The 16,472-nt window shown below is 46.6% G+C and overlaps 3 protein-coding genes across 3 annotated transcripts; 1 reads left to right on the top strand and 2 right to left on the bottom strand.

Annotated features, from left to right (window-relative positions):
- Window positions 1–317: 317 nt before the first annotated feature.
- LOC144713416 (pentatricopeptide repeat-containing protein At4g39530-like) lies at window positions 318–2,933 on the bottom strand. The gene has a single exon (XM_078587965.1). The coding sequence runs from the start codon at window positions 2,831–2,833 to the stop codon at window positions 458–460; it is 2,376 nt and encodes a 791-aa protein (XP_078444091.1). The 5' UTR covers window positions 2,834–2,933; the 3' UTR covers window positions 318–457.
- A 1,664-nt stretch (window positions 2,934–4,597) lies between these two features.
- LOC144713422 (L10-interacting MYB domain-containing protein-like) lies at window positions 4,598–6,977 on the bottom strand. Its single transcript, XM_078587972.1, has 4 exons — window positions 6,820–6,977; window positions 6,688–6,750; window positions 5,338–5,670; window positions 4,598–5,272 (listed from the first exon to the last, which is right to left on the bottom strand). Exons 1-4 carry the CDS (start codon window positions 6,943–6,945, stop codon window positions 4,784–4,786), a joined length of 1,011 nt encoding a protein of 336 aa, XP_078444098.1. The 5' UTR covers window positions 6,946–6,977; the 3' UTR covers window positions 4,598–4,783.
- A 5,189-nt stretch (window positions 6,978–12,166) lies between these two features.
- Window positions 12,167–15,630, top strand: LOC144713423 (uncharacterized). Its single transcript, XM_078587973.1, has 6 exons — window positions 12,167–12,269; window positions 12,362–12,467; window positions 13,732–13,779; window positions 14,208–14,316; window positions 14,390–14,600; window positions 15,216–15,630. Exons 1-6 carry the CDS (start codon window positions 12,219–12,221, stop codon window positions 15,465–15,467), a joined length of 777 nt encoding a protein of 258 aa, XP_078444099.1. The 5' UTR covers window positions 12,167–12,218; the 3' UTR covers window positions 15,468–15,630.
- Window positions 15,631–16,472: the final 842 nt, after the last annotated feature.

Raw genomic sequence — 16,472 nt, 5'->3', positions numbered from 1 at the left:
TTAACTTTTACCACAATTTATCTTTAAACTTTGTGCAGTTGCCCTTTTGGTCACAATGTGTCGCCATTTTTTTTACTACCAGCCTCACAAGGAATTCCCATTCTCGAATTAGCCATTTTCTGCTTTTATAGGACTTTTAACATTAGAGCCAGGATTCCACCTCCCACAACCAGATGCTGACTTTTTTCATTTGCTCAGACCATAGATGTAGTTGTCATGCCTGGTATAGTTCTCCATGATTCAAGAACACACTTAAGCTTTGTTGATGATAACATACTAGTTTTGGACCAAACATTTGTAAACCAATAAATTTCATATGCAACCTAAGTTAAACCAATTGAAAAAATATAATCACCTCATGACTACATAATTAAATATACTAGTATATTTATATCAAACAAGGTTAAGAATATATTAGATCAAGAAAGAGAGGATGTGGTTCTCATATCAAGCAGTCTCAAGCTTGCAAAACCATGCTGTATCCAGGCTTCTTGGGAACCCCCTGGAGTTCCATTCCCTCCCTGACCTTTTCCACATCAACCCACAAGTCATTGGAGGCCAAGATATTGGACAGCAGCACATAGGAACCGCTGTCCCCCCGCACGCACCTCTCAGCTGCGTACTTCCCCAGCTCAACGTCCCCGGCCCGCTGGCACGCCGCCAGCAGCGCCCTCCACACCACCCCCGGCGCACCCCCCACCATCCCCTCGGCCACTTCCCTGGCCTCCTCTGCTCTCCCTGCCCTTCCCAGCATGCCCACCACACTTGCATAGTGCTCCGTCCCTGGCTCCAACCCAAACTCCTCTCTCATTGCGCCGAACCAGGCCAGCCCCTCCTCGACCTTCCCTGCATGCCCACACGCCGACAGCACCCCCACAAACGTCACATAGCTGGGCTTCTTCCCTTCCTCCAGCATTCTCCTAAACAGCGCCGTTGCCTCCTCCGCCAGCCCATGTCGCGCACAATTGCATATCATGGAGTTCCAGCAAACCACATCCCTCTCCTTCATCCCCTCAAACAACTTCCTCGCGTCTCCCATGGCGCCGCACTTCCCGTAGCCATCGAGCAGCGCATTGCACACGTGGGATTGTGCATGGAAACCCCCCTGCAGGACCTGGCCATGCAGCTGAGCTACATGGGCCGGGCCGGCCAGCTCTCCGGCGCCAGCGAGCACCGCCACAAAGGTAAACCCTCCTGGCACCGGCTTCCCCGCCCTCTTCAGCTCCTTGAACAGCCGCAGAGCTTCTTCTTCCTCCCCCTCCTTCTGCGCATACCCTGCCGCCATGGCATTCCACACCACAATGTCCTTCTCCACCATGGAATTGAACACTGCCCGCGCATCGCCTGCACTGGCACACTTCCAATAGGCGCTGATCAATGCGCTGCCAGAAAAGAGGTCCTCTGCCACGCCGTGCTTCACGCAGAGGCAGTGGACCTGCCGGCAGAATTGTAGGTCTGCTTGTTGTCCTGCTGCCGAAAGGATCGAGACGAAGGTGAGAGGGGTTGGCCAGACCTCCTCCTTCATCATCCTCATGAAGAGCTCCGCGGCAGAACCCAGGTCCCCAGCGGAGGCCAGGCCCTCAATCATTGCATTGAAGGAGACGAAGTTCTTCTCCAGGATGGCCTCAAAGCTCTGCCTGGCTTCTCCCATGGCACCACACTTGGCATACATGTCCACCAGCCCATTCTTCACAAACCCATCACGGTGGAGGCCGCACTTGACGGCACGAGCATGGGCCTGCTCCCCAAGCCGCCTCGCCATGAGTGATCCACACGAGGTCAGGGCGCTGGTCAGGGCGAACGCGTCCGGGCTCAGCCCCGCGCAGCCCATCTCCCAGAACAATCCCAGAGCTTCCTCGTCGAGCTGGTTCTGCATGTACCCTGCGATCATTGTCGTCCAGGAGACGAGGTTTCTCTCCGGCATTCTGTCAAAGACCTTCCATGCAGTACCTGCCCTGCCACACTTGCAGTAAAGGTCAATTAGCACATTGGCGACGGAGGGGTCGAGCCCGGCGCCGAACCGGACAATGAAGCCATGGAGCTGCCTGCCGCCGCCGAGCAGCCCGACGACGGAGCAGGCACTGAGTGCACTGGAGAGGACGAAGTCATCCGGCTGCGCGCCGGAGACAATCATCTGGCGGAAGAGCTCAAGTGCGGTGGAGCTCTGCCCGGACTGCACAAACCCAGATATGATAGTCGTCCAAGTGACAGAATTCTTCTCCGGGAGAACACAGAAGACCGCTGCGGCCGCCACCATGTCCCCAGCCTTGGAGTAGAGATTAACCAGAGCAGTGCCCACGACGACGTCAAATTCAAAGCCGAGCTTAACGACGAGGCCATGGATTCCAACGCCGAACTCTTCCACTGCAAGCTGAGCGCATGCCCGGAGAACGCTACCCAGGATATGCTCTTGCGGCGACAGAGAGGAGACCCGTCGGAAGGAGGAGAAGACGGCCAAGGCTTCAGATGGGCGACCGCGCTTCGCATACATCGACAGCAGCGTGGACCATGAAACCATGTTTCTCTGCGGCATTACGTCGAACAGCTTCTGGGCATGTTGGAGACAGCCGGATTTGGAGTACCCTGACAGAAGGAGATTGCAGAGAAAGGTGTCGACATGGTGGCCTGAGGTGAATACCTGGGCGTGAATTTGACGAAGGCATGGCTGGTAAAACCCCTCGCTGTAGATGAAAGACTGGATAAGAGAAGCGAGATTTCTCCCGCTAAGTGGGTTCTTGTATGGGGAATCGCGGAGAAGAGCGATGGAGGAAGAAGGGTCGTCGAAAATTTTTGAAATCTTTGAAGTTGACTTGGATAGGCGGCGAAGAAGCATCTTCTTGGCGGATATCTTCAACGGGGCTGTGCCATCGCCGCCGCCGGCAGCGGCGGAGAAGGAGACAACGGTCGCTTGCCTGGGGAGAATGATATAGGAAGTGGGCTTTCATCTGGGCTTTGTAGAAGGCCCATTAAGGACCTGTCCATGGACAGCTTGGCTTATGTTCTTGAGTACTAGGGACGTAGTGACGGCAAGTCACACGTCATAGTGACGGCAACGTGACGGATGACGTGATGGTGACAGTGACAAAACTAAGGGTCCGAGACGGTGACGGTGACAGATGACAAACTGGGCGTGATGGTGATGCAAAGGTGACGGGGGCCTCGGACAAGTAACCTGACGGGAGGACCGTCACGGATGACCAAAAAGCTTAAAAATCGTTAGATTAAAGCTTTTTAACAGCCGAGAGTTCGACACGTGGTGTCGCTAACTCGATTTCTTGGTATTTTTCATAAAAATCACTCCATTAATTTGTGCATGCAAAAGGATGTCGTCTAGAGATAATTGGAGATATGCCCCTCTAATTCTCTCTCCTTCGCATGGCAGTTTTTCCCGTCACACGTGACAGTGACGCCGTTCAGTTACGGGGACGTGATGGGACGCCGCAAACCATGACGTGTGACGGAACGATAACGTGACGAAACTTTCGTCACGTCACCATCAGTCACGGATCGTCATCCATCCAGTTCTTTTTAGGGTTGGACAACGGTAAAAATATGTGCATCAAAATATCTCGCAGGGATCAAATGCATCCACAGTCAATCAGATCAGTCATTGTAGACTATTTTGGAAACGACCAAACTGCAACAACACGTTATCACTAATAAATTGTGTAGATATTTCAAGGCTCCTCATCTTTTATGGCATGACAAGATGAAGGGTGTTATGGACAAGTAGCAGATATCTATAACCGAGTCTATTGTTTGTAAATCACATGAAGCGTCTCTACTATGTTGATCTTTAAAGGGCCATGCCCATGACGAGACGAAAGATGAGAGACATGGAGTGGCGCTAAGATGGTTTCAAAAAAAATACATAGTTGATATTTTATCTGGTACAAAACACATATCAATAAAAAAACTTATGGAACCGTTTGGATAAAAAAAGTAACTCTGTTTTATCTAATAATGCTATGTTAAATCAACAAAATGTGAATAGAATGCAATTTTTTTATTGAATGGTGACCAATATATATATTGAGTAAAAAAATTAATAAACTAATCCTCATTATTCTTATGTAATTAATAAGTACAAGAAATTGTATCAATACAATAAAAGTAAAAAAAATTATGCAACTGAAGAATGTATCAAAATTACATTATTATAATTTTTTTTGAATTGTAGAGCGTCTATCATTCCCAACGTCAGACCGAATCAGGATGAGTCTGTTCCAGATGAGACAGTTTAGGCGACCCAAAAACAATGGGACACGGGACGAGACAAAAACCATTCCAAACCATCTTACCGGCTCGTCGCAGATTGATCGTGCACCTTATCCACCACTGCACGGGCAATAAAATATTTTGTTATCACATCAAAATATATTATCCTATCATTCACAGACCCAATTCTTCCATTATCGATTATTTTTGTTTTTACAATCATTCTCTCACATTTTCTTAATGTTTGTATTGTGCTTTATTCCTCCCCCTAAAAGACCCATCTTCTTATTTTCAAATCAAATCAAAACATTGAGAATGTACCATCAAATTCAACCTAATTAAAAGCTCTCTCTTTCTCTCTCTCTCCCACATCATCAACTTATGTAAATAAGCCTTCGAAAAACTAATCAATATTTCTGCAATAGACATAGAACAGCTAGGCTGGTCATTATGAAAATGGCCTTGTAATTTACACAAAAAGATCAGATCTCAACCGATCTTTCTGCCTGAGAGGAGAAAAGTCAACCAACAGCCACGAAAAGGGCAGCAGCCTAGTCAACGGATGCTAACTAGGCTTGTCGCCGTAGATGACATTACGGAGCCAGGCAAAGCGGATGCGTGGATCCATGGCGACGAAGAACTCCCTCTCGGTGGCACCTCGGAGAACCTTGAGGGCTCTCATGTAGAGATCGCCCCCCATCTCCACGCCTTCCACGCGGTCCAGCAGCCTGATCACCTCGGCAGCGGACGGCGACGGTGGCGGCACAACCCCCCCAGCGCCCGCCCTGCCCTTCTTCCTCTTCCTCGACACGAATTGACGCGCGGGCTGGACCCTGGGCAGCTCAAATTTGGTCCTCTCCGCCCCTTCCTGCCCCACCATTTGGCACGATGGCTCAAATTCATCTGCCGCCGGCCTTGGCAGAGCTCCGGTGACATCAGAATCGCCCAAGCACAACGTCTCCCCGTCAGACGGCCCGACACCGCCAAACAGCTCGTCCAGCTCCTCTTCGTAAACCATCGGCCTTGTCAAGAACTGCTTCGCGTGCTTGTGGCTCTGCAACAGAGATGGGAATTACGAGCCTGACCAGAGTTGAGACCATGGGTTAGTCTAGGGCAGACCTTGCAGTACTCTTCCCAGGTCTGGGGGTCACAGTCAACGCTCTGTGATACCGAATCCCACCCCCAGCCGTTGGACCTGTTGACGAGGCTCTTCCACTCGCGCCAGCTGTCTCGCATGACGGCGTAGAGGTTCTTGAACTGGCCCTTTACGTACTTGGTCCCTTTGAACTCGTTGAACCGCTCCGTGATGTTGACCCAGCCGGCGCGGTTGAAGCTGGTCGAAGGCCGGTTGCCCTTGCGCGCCTCGTCGAGGCAGATGTCTATGAAGGCCTTCTTGTACTCGTCCGTCCAGTTGGCCTTGCACTGGGCTGAGAGCTTCCCAATCAGGCCCATCTGAAAACAACAAGGGCCAAAAAGTCAACGGTTTTTCTTGACCTGAAAAAGAAAGTCAACACTAATTTCTATTTTCTTTAGAACCTTAATTTCATAACTTATCCGCTGCGCAGGATAACAGCACAACTTCTGATCGATTTTAATCAGAAGTAACATGATGCTAATAAAAGAGGAAAGTAGAGGATCATCGTCGCCTGTCCATCATGGAACTTACAAGACAGCGTATTCCTTAAGAGTAAAACTAATAAGGATTTCTTAATTTCTATTTTCTTTAGAACCTTAATTTCATAACTTATATGCTGCGCAGGATAACACTAATTTGTGGCAGAGGAGGTAGAGGATCATCGTCGACTGTCTATCATGAAACTTACAAGACAGCGTATTTCTTAAGAATAAAGCTAACAAGGATTTCTTAATTTATATTTTCTTTATAACCTTAATTTCATAACGTATCCGCTGCGCAGGATAAACTCAAAATTTCTGATCGATTTTAATCAGACGTAACACGACGATTATAAAAGAAGAGAGATGTGGAATAGACTGTAATCGATTAGGACTTATTCCATGTAATTACTTGATAAGAAATAGTCATAGGGTTGGTCGGTTTGAGATTGTAGGAACAGTAATTTCAGGAACAAATGTTCCATTATTGGAGTAGGCTGGACTTAGAGAGGCTAATTTAAAAAATATGAATCAAACTGATCTTAGATTGCCCATCGAATATCCCTATTTCAGAAAAAACTGAGAAATTAAACGTTTTTACATGATGAGGGGTATGACAGAAACTCTAGAAGTTAATAAATCCCAGGATACGAAGATTCCTGGAAGAACAGATATCTCACGCATAATTTGATGATGAAATGCTGAAAAAAATACAGCAATCTCAACAAACTAGTCGATGGAAATTTCAAATTCTGAGACATGAGGCCTAGAAATTTAATAAAGAACGCGAAAAGTGGGCGAAAACGAAGAAAAAGCAAAGGAAAAATTCAAAAACGGGCGAAAACGAAGCCAAACCTTGTGGCAATGCCGGCAGCTGCTCATCCGAGAGACGAGCGTCTGGTTTTCGCGCTCCTGGATCTGAAATTACGGGAAAAAATGCTCAAAATTCGACGAAAATTCACAATTGCGGGGACTTAGGGTTTCTACCTGGAGACGTCTCTTCAGCGATCTAACTTGCTTCTGCAGTGCTACGATCGTGCCATGAGCATCATACTTCTCGATCGAAGCCCCGTCGGGCTCTCCCTTCTCGTGTTCTATCGCGGTGGAAGCCATCGCCACTTCACCACTACGGCCGCGCCGAGAAGAGGGAAAGTGCATTTCTATGGGCTCTAAATGGGCCGTATTACTCCGGCCCATTACTAGGGTTTGGCGTCCCGTCAACGGATGACGCGATGACGGACGATCAGATGTCGTCATCGGTCAGATCCTTGGTCGTCACCATTCACGTCATCTGTCTATGTTTCCGCTTCGTCTAGCACTTTAAAAGGATAATAAGGGCGTGACTTTAGGAGCGAGTTCTGAGTACTGGGCCGTATTACTGGCCCATTACTAGGGTTCGGCGTCCCGTCACTGGATGACGCGTTGACGGTCGCCGGATGCCGTCATTTTTGAGATCCTCGGTCATCACCATTCACGTCATCTATCTGGATGCTGGCTTCGTCTAGCACTTAAAAAGGATAAAGGCGTGACTTTAAGAGCGAGTTATGAGTACTGGGCCGTATTATTGGCCCATCGCTAGGGTTTGGCATCCCGTCACTGGATGACGCGTTGACAGACGTCGGATGTTGACATCAGTCAGATCCTCGGTCGTCACCATTCACATCATCTGTCTGGGTGCCGGCTTCGTCTAGCAATTAAAAAGGATAAAGGCGCGACTTTAACAGTGAGTTATGAGTACTGGGCCGTATTACTGGCCCATTACTAGGGTTTGGCGACCCATCACTGGATGACGCGTTGACAGACGGGACGTTGGATGCCGTCATTGGTCAAATCCTCGGTTATTATAATTCTTGTCATCTGTCTGGGTGCTGGCCTCGTCTAGCACTTAAAAAGGATAAGGGCGCGACTTTAAGAGTGAGTTATGAGTGGGAGCGAGAAATGAATATGAATCTGCATGTTACAAAGTCAAATCAGATGAAGATATAAGAGCAATCGCCTTGGTTGATGAAGGAATAGGACAGATGTGAATTGGACGGGACTGGACAGGACAAGATGTGAAGTTGGTCAATGTCGAGGATTATTGGCCTGATGATGGATTGCTGTCCATTTTGTCGCAATTGGTCATCATCGGTGGTCCTCTATACCGGTGAACAGATAACTCGAGAAAGATAGTTCCATCCTTGGTCATGAGTCATATGTTTGAGATGATGGATGACTGATGATGGAAAATGACTGAAATGATGGATGGGTGACTGAGAGGGAGAAAGACAGATAGAAATAGAGAGAGGGAGAGGGAGAGAGTGAGAATGAAAGAGATAGAGAGAGAGAGAGAGTAGGGAGAAGGAGAGAGGGGGATGGATAAAGAGAGACAATAGGGAGAAGGAGAGAGCGGGATGGAGAGAGAGAGAATAAGGTGAAGGAGAGAGGGGGACGGATAGTGATGGAGCGCGCCCAAGCGTCATCGACAACACGTCGTCGGAGCCATCTTCGTTAACATCAGCATCACCGCCGGTCCGTGTCCAGGCCGACCGACACGCCAAAGCATCCGTGAAGACACCCGGGTTTAAATACCCAGGTAGAGCACGTGTGTGTTCGTATCATTGTTGCTTAGTCTGTATTGGTTTTCGTCGTCATTTTCGTCTTTCACGTCGTTTCATTCCCTATGTCCTTTAATTATGTTTAAAAGGGGGGGTCTCTTATTGGGCTCCCATTGTTGGACCCTTTGTAAGGGGCCCATCATGGCCCTATATAAGGCCATGATGGCCCCACATTCTTCCCTAGATCTGGATTTTCATTATAGCAGTTACTCTTTTCATTTAGATCTCGCGTTAGAATAAGAAGGGAGGAAGGAGGAGAGGAGAGGAAGAGAGAAGAGCAGAGGAGGGACTAGAAGAGGTGACCGGCCGTCGCATGAAAATATAGCGTCTGGTGTGGTGCCGTCGATCTCCTTCGGAGGTTTTCACAGTTTGCCCTCCCTGGTGGACAACCTTGTGACTCCGCTCGACGCCGTCCATTTGTCTGATAGTCTATGCCCGGAACCACATCATTTGTGTTCTTGAGTGGGCCCGGAGAAGAACGTTTGAAGGTAGAAGGTCTTCATGCGACATGCACTCGACACTTGATGTTGTGACATCCAACTAGCCCCTTGGAAACCGCAATCAACGACAATTTTGGTCCACAAAGGGGTGTTGCGAATGGTGCTGAAACCTGCCGTGAACGCACAACCCAAATCCGGCATTGACCGCGCGGGCTTCTCGCATCCCACCGCGACCAACACCATCTCCTGCTTGGGAGATCAATATCCCAGCCAAGCGTGAAGACCTCCGAACGACAGTCGTGCTGTTTTGGTCCACCCGTGACTGCGAGGTGTTCCTGTTGGAGGCCAGACAGATTATTGAACCCTTCACCGATCGACATGTTCACGCCACACCCTCGTGGACAGCGAGCGCTGAAGTACGTTGCAGGAATTCCGGCCAACATTTCAAGTTGTCTCTTCCAGCATCCCCCGTACCTCAGGCTGTACCCGCCACACCCGTGGTCACAGATCGTGCCTGGTGTACGCATCTGTGGATCACACAAGTGACATGATACACTGCATGGTGTTGACTGCCTTGCTCTCCCCGTTGTCGTTGGATTGCTCGAGTCGCCACTCCCTGCCAGCCGTTGCACAAGATTGCACCAGGTCGTTTCGCCGCCAGCCCAAGTTTCGTGCTTCCGTTGCCGCTAGCAACCGCTGCTGACCTCCGCTCGCGTCGCTCTATCATAAAGGCACGCCTACTAAACCCAGCCTACACTTGAGCCGCTTCCCGCTATCGCTCCCCTCTCCTTAGACCTCCACTGATCGCTCCGGCATTGAGCCGCTGATAGAGCACGCTGACCCTCTCCGGCACGTCTCCGCCGCATCTGCCCGCATCGATCTGTGCACTGACAAAGACGTCAACGACGAACGCCGTCACCGACGAGGTACACTGTTCCTCTTGCTCGCCAGTTATATTACGTCTTTCAGTATATCTTTCGACTGCACTCCATCGCGCTCGGGTTAGATTAGGTGAGAGATTTACTTCAAGAAAACTATGAATTAAGCGGCTTCCTAGGTAAGGGTCGAGCCCATCCGTCACGTGCGAGCCCCTACAGAAGTATTATGTTCAATGCCGTAGTCGCCGTAGTCGCCATCGTCGCTCCAACGAGGGTCAGAAGGTCACCGTCATCGTCATCAGCTGAAGCCTTGGAGCTCGGAGCTCAGTGACTTCCCACTTGTCAGGCCTGCACGTACACTTCACTTGGGACCTACGCATCCAATAGTTACATTTACTCTAGTGAATTACCCATCGGACGAAGTTGTTGGCGGCGTACGACACCATTTACGTCGTCTTTAGAGGAGTCACACGGTTGTCCACCATGGAGAGAAACCCGTGAAAACCTTCGAAGCAGATTGACAACGTCAAACCAGACACTATATTTTCATGCGACAGCCGGTCACCTCTTCTAGTCCCTCCTCTGCTCTTCTCTCTTCCTCTCCCCTCCTCCTTCCTCCCTTCTTCTTCTAATGTGAGATCTGAACGACAAGAGTAACTGCTACAATGAAAATCCAGATCTAGGGAAGAACGTGGGGCCATCATGGCCTTATATAGGGCCATGATGGGACCCTTACAAAGGGTCCAACAAGGGGAGTCTAATAAGCGAACCTCCCTTTTTAAAACACAATTAAAGGACATAGGGAATGAAACGATGCGAAAGACGAAAACGACGACGAAAACCAATACGGACGAAGATGAAAACACAACGATACGAACGCACACGTGCTCTACCTGGGGTATTTAAACCCGGGTGTCTTCATGCACACTTCGGCGTGTCGGTTGGGCTGGAACGGACCGGCGGTGATGCTGATGTTGACGAAGACGGCTCCAATGACCTGTTGTCGATGACGCTTGGGCGCACTCCATCGGATAGAGAGAGAGAATAGGGAGAAGGAGAGAGGGGATGGAAAGAGAGTAGGGATCGGGGATTCGGACAGATTGTTTGAATGTTCGATCGGAGCGGGCATTTGAACGATTGAATCCGAACACCGATCTGTCCAGTTCAGATCTGATCCGAACACGATCTGCGCGTCTGTTCGGATCGGATTGTTCAAACAAGATGGCTGTTCGGATCGAATGTTCGAATACGATACGATTCAAACATGTTGCTTGAATCAGATCGAATCAAATGTTTGAATCCAGCAGTGTTAGAGACTTCCAGCACCGGCCAGTGGGCGCCCAACACCGGCCATTGGCTGGCCAACGCTGGCCAGCTGCCAGCGCCAGCCAGGGAGAGAGGGATAGAGTGAGAGTGAGAATAAGAGAGAGAGAGAGAGAGAGAGAGAGAGAGAGAGAAAGAAGGGAGAGGGATAGTGAAAAAGAGAGAGGGAGAGAGAGAATAGGGAGAGGGAGAAAGTGAGAGAAAAATGGAGAGAGAGAGGAAGAGTGAGAGGGAAAGATAGATAGAGAGAGAGGAGGGCAGAGCGAGAGGGAGAGAGAGAATTGGGAGAGGGTAAGAAAGAGAATAGGGAGAGAGAGGGAGAGGTGATCAGGTGATCAAGAGGATTCTTGAGGGAGAGGTCAGGTGGCAGCAACAGTCTAATTACTAGCTACCAACCAGAGGGACGAGCTCGAGAGAGGACGGCAGTCATCTCCGTCATTTCCATCATCCATTCCGTTCTTCGTCGCAAACAAACATGGATGACGGAACGGTGACAATGACAAAATGCAGACAGATGACAATAGCAACAAAATGTAGTCAGATGAACAGATGCCCGAACAGACTTCCATTCAGTCCTGACCCGTCCATCCGTCACCGTCACTTGTCATTCGTTCTCCATCCCTAACATTGCCCACAGTTTTGTTTCGTCTCCGCCTAGGCCAAGGGGCTATAACGAGAGGTCACGACAGATGACTGATGACGATAAGAGACGGAACGGATGACGGGTTTTTTGTAAGTAGTGTAGGGACGCGGACGGGATGGTTTTTTCGTCCTAGGACAGAAAAATCATCCCGTCCGCAAAGTTGGATGAAAATCGGGACAGAAATTTCATCACGAGACGAACGATGGGACGGTTTTTGTCCACTCGCACGAAAAAACCGTCCCGTCTGGAGATCTTGGACGAAAAAACTGTCCAGTCTGCGTCCCTGGACTGATTCCGGATGTCAGATGGGACGATCTTCATCCCGTTCCGTCCCGTCCATCGTCCGTTGTCCACGTCCCGGACGGTCCGGAACTATATTTGTAACCCAGCCCAGAAGAATAACCCAAAACACAAATGGGCTGAGCCCATTTATCATTGCTATAAAAACCTCTCTCAAAATTAAATCAAACAGTTTTGCAGTTTATTTTGGTGGAGAAGCTCCCTCATGGGAGATGTGCTGGCAGAGCTCGAGAGGGTGTTGCGTGCGGATCCCAGGGTAAGATGCTCGAATTCCGTGAGAATTTGTTAATCTCGACGAGATTGATGTCTTCTTGGTCAAATTTATTTTTTGCGCGTTGATCTTGGCAGGAAACGATAACATTGGAAGAAGAGCTTGTGCTACAGAAATGTAAAACGAGGGCGGTGAATACTTTCCTCCTGGGTGTTGGGATCTCTTCCGCGCTGGTGTGGGGAGGTAATTCTATCCTCATCACCGTCGTGATTCTATGCTCGATGTCCTGTGATATGCTTTTATTGGTTTTCATGGTGATTCCCTATGTTTCTGTTTTTCTTTTAAATTGTGCGTGTTCTTGTGTGTTACGTACGTTTGGGGGGAAATGAAATGAAGCTATAGAGATCCAGCCACGTTGAATAATGATGAGATTCTGATTGGGATCTTGTCGAAATTTGCCCTTAAATTGATCTAACGAAGAACACGACCCTTGATTTAGGATCAAACGAGAATTAAAACTAAGAATCTGAGAGAAAAGAAGTCACTTCTTTTAGAATCGTGCAATTTCCAAAGATTTGCAAAAAAGAAAAATTAAATAAAAAGCGGAGAGGGAAGCCTAACTCCATCGTGCAATTTCTACTTCTCTTTGCCACCATACTGGAGTAGTAGAAACGGCCTTTCACGATCAAACCAGAGGGAGGGAGAGAGCAAAGGGAGAGACAGTGGTAAGATTGTCACCGAGAGGACCTGGCAGAATGGACATCGCAGAGCGAAGGGCAGAGGTGGAATTGACATCTTACAGAGGAGATAGGACATCAGAACACATTTCAATAATCTCCTTCTTGGCTGCTCTTCTAAAGGGAGGGCTGCTCTATTCAGAGGGAATTTTCAGGAAGGAAAACGAGGAAAATGCAGCTCAAAATTGGTTGGGGATAGTATCAAACTAGAGCCGTATGGAATAAAAAACTCAATTTACTGTATCAGATGAAGGTATTGTATACCCGTGCAAATATAATTCATGTGACTTTTTCCTTTTGCAAATTGGAATGTTATATTATTTTTTAAGCAAATTTGAATGTGCCAGCTGCCAGAGGAGATCTCTGTTTAAAAATTATTCCTTATGATGTGCCCTCTTTGGACTTGTCTTATGAAATGGGGTTCAAAACTGTAGAGTGCAATGTTGACCGTTATTTTTCATTTGCTACGTTTCTGACATTTTGTGACTGTTGCTTTAAAACAAAATACGTAGATAATGTCCGAGGGGTTGAAATGTGATTCTTCAGTTCAAGGATATCCTAATATTAGTCTAAGGAATTTCTTTGTGTTTGACATTGGGGTGGGCTTTGAAAATGGAATTTTAACTTTATATTCTCTATTTGCAGTTCTCTTTGTGGTGAAAATATATTTCTAATTTCCCTTTCAACTCATGCGCCAACATTGATAGCGCTTTTCTTCAACCTATTGAGTTTTTTAATTTTTACTATGTTTCCATTCATGTCGTATGCAGCTACAAAGAGGAGATTTAGTACAGTATCAAGAGCAAGTTTTTCTGTCGGTAAGTTGAAAGCTATAATTCTCCAGTTATCAGGAACTGTGATGGTCAAGTATTTGGCGTCACTGATAGAAGACGTCTTTTGTGAAATCTGTGAAATCCTTATAGATTCACTAACATTTGTGAAATCTGTGAGTTAACATCCACTGAACAGCAAGCTAAATCGTCTCAACAGATGTTTGATTTATTCAAAAGCATCCCGTTTTCTTCGCGTTCATTACTAGATGTTATTCACTGTCTTTTAGAATCTAAGCCGGTGGGAAAAAGGCCATCTGTTGTGGTCTTAAAGGCAAAATAAAGTATCAAAAGATGCATTTTTCAAGACCAAATTATGTTGCCCTGTCGCGTAAAATTTAAATGTCAAACTCAGTAACATATTAGCCTTTAGTTCAAACACTTTGGATTTTTTAACAAATTTAATGGTCAGTCAGGTGCCGGTCTTTTTGTGGGCGGATGGACTTTTGATCGGTCCCTCAGTTATTCAGTTCAGAGAATTCTTGCTGCTCATGGCACTCGCATGCAGAGGGAGGTTTCAAGGATGTACGCTGTTGTATTTTATTTGCCTAATTTACGTTTTTTATGTCACCTAATGAAGCAATAATGTCAAATGCAGCATTATGTCCAAGAATCTGCGAAATCCTGAATCTCCGGTGAGCAGAATTTTCTTCCCTGAGCGTGTTTATGAAGATTCAAGCCGAGATAAAGCCCAGGTTAGGTGGCGGACAAGAAACTTTTACCAAGAGGATCCCATGATTGATTCTCAGGAGGACGCGTTGACCCCTCGTAATTTATCACCATCTGGCTCAGTAGCCGCTGGAAGATCTGTAAGTGTCTACCTTGTATTTGTCTCAAAATCTGAAAAAAAACTAAGGAAAACAAAAGGTTGTAATGATGGCTGCAGAAATTCATCAATTTTGGAAAGCTAGAATTGGATATAGGGGTCAGAGATTCAATAAGACCAATCGATGCAATTCATACTATCTCGATCCCAATGGATCAATCAGACAAAGTCAATCTGGGGATGATCTGATATTGCTGATTGATTGAATGGATCGGTGAGGCTCATCTACCTATGCATTTTTAAAAAGATAAAGCTCACTTTCCTATTCGAGGCCTTGTGATGTGGCAGTCCTTGGTTGGACGCATGAGCACATTCAATTGTAATGGTCCGATCAGACTAAATGGCCCAAACCATTCAATAAGATCAGTGATCTGTCAAATATTTCAATCCAATTGCAATCTGGACCGTTGGAATCAATCAGATTCGATCCGATTGCCCTCCCAATTCAATTGGTTACACACGCTAGTTGCCATATCTTGATGTTTAATCATGATTAGAATTTGAAACACATTTGAGATTGTTTGACTGATAGAATACTTGGTGGCAACGGAGAATGGATCTTAGTAATCCTTGTTTGTTGTGTTCTTGTGAAATTCAGTGGAAGGAAGAAACTGAAAAGGTTGCTGGTCTTGGGGATCTTATTGCTGATCCGCTGGATTACATACTTGGGTACCCCGAGCTGGGCGAGATGGCTGTTCAACAAAATACCAGCCATGTCATAAGCAGAAGAAATAACCCATCACAAAGGAGGCGGCAGAGGAGAAACCTAAATCGCTACAATCGTAATGCTTCGCTTGTGGAGAGCCCTAAGGCCATATCCCCTGATCAGGTTAGACTTTCAATGTTTTGATATCTAACAAGAACCCCTGTCAATAACCTTTATCTATAGTTTCTTGAGAAATTTGCCTCTTTCTCCCTGTTCCCCATTCCGATTGGAGGAAAAGTTTGTTTATAACTTTGTTTGTCTGTAATAAATGGATCAGCCCTCATTTTGGAAAGGGTTGGGGTATGAATTAATGGTGATAATGATCCCAGATAAATTATATTTCTACTTCTGCCTTGATAAGCTTGATCTGACATTTGTTTTTCTCTCACCTTAAATTTGGATAAAAATCATTTTTATTGGCTTCCCATAAAATAAGATGGATATTTGAAGGGTCATAATGTTCTGGTCAAACTCAGTTACTTTGCAGACCGGTGGTGGTTCCAAACTTTTGTTTGTAGTTGAATTATTGGAATAAGAGTACACAAATGGGATTTTTTAATGCCTGACATGAATTCAGAAGGTTATGTTCATGAGTTGAGCGTTTTGACAATGAGTAGTTTTGGAATGCAAAACGGAGACCTTCTAGATCGATATTTTATCATATTTTTGTATCTTCTTTCTCCATTTCTACTATTTTATTTAATGAGAAAGATGGATATCATGGAAATAAGAGCAGCACAACAGGAGGAGTCCACTGTTCTTGGATTCAAACAGAGGGAAAGAGTAAAACCAAACCTACTTGGAATATATGGTTTGATAGTAAGCTAATTAAAGGGAATGTAAATCATAATACTTTGGTAATTAAAGGGAATATGGATTGAGTTGGCTTATTTATGGACCATGGATGCTTGGGCCTCCAACGAGAGAGCCCATTTACTTGATGGTAGGGTCCATAAATTCATTGATTACCAAACTCTAAGGCAGTGCTGACCTATAAATTGCATATCTGGGTAAGTTCCCAAAGTCCAACTAAAAAATGACCATTCATAATGTGTCCTCCAGAGAGTTTTATCTCCCAAGTAAAAACTTAATTCTATATGATTTAGCATAATTTATTCGAAGCCTAATTTTTATTAATAAGGTAGGGCT

The sequence above is a fragment of the Wolffia australiana genome, chromosome 16, assembly GCF_029677425.1.
Source record: "Wolffia australiana isolate 7733 chromosome 16, ASM2967742v1".
Classification (NCBI taxonomy): Eukaryota; Viridiplantae; Streptophyta; class Magnoliopsida; order Alismatales; family Araceae; genus Wolffia; species Wolffia australiana.
The sequence above is the reverse complement of the archived record's forward strand: the minus strand, read 5'-3'. Positions and strand labels throughout refer to the sequence as shown.

Bases quoted from the DNA above. Each gene is read 5' to 3' on its own strand.
- LOC144713422 (XM_078587972.1), bottom strand. From the start codon at position 6,945: ATGGCTTCCACCGCGATAGAACACGAGAAGGGAGAGCCCGACGGGGCT. The intron at 5,671-6,687 runs GTTTGGCTTCGT...TGTTGTTTTCAG, and splicing joins GCTGCCGGCATTGCCACAAG to ATGGGCCTGATTGGGAAGCT. The intron at 5,273-5,337 runs GTCTGCCCTAGA...TCTCTGTTGCAG, and splicing joins CCTGGGAAGAGTACTGCAAG to AGCCACAAGCACGCGAAGCA.
- LOC144713416 (XM_078587965.1), bottom strand. From the start codon at position 2,833: ATGCTTCTTCGCCGCCTATCCAAGTCAACTTCAAAGATTTCAAAAATT.
- LOC144713423 (XM_078587973.1), top strand. From the start codon at position 12,219: ATGGGAGATGTGCTGGCAGAGCTCGAGAGGGTGTTGCGTGCGGATCCC. The intron at 12,468-13,731 runs GTAATTCTATCC...TGTCGTATGCAG, and splicing joins TTCCGCGCTGGTGTGGGGAG to CTACAAAGAGGAGATTTAGT. The intron at 14,601-15,215 runs GTAAGTGTCTAC...TGTGAAATTCAG, and splicing joins CAGTAGCCGCTGGAAGATCT to TGGAAGGAAGAAACTGAAAA.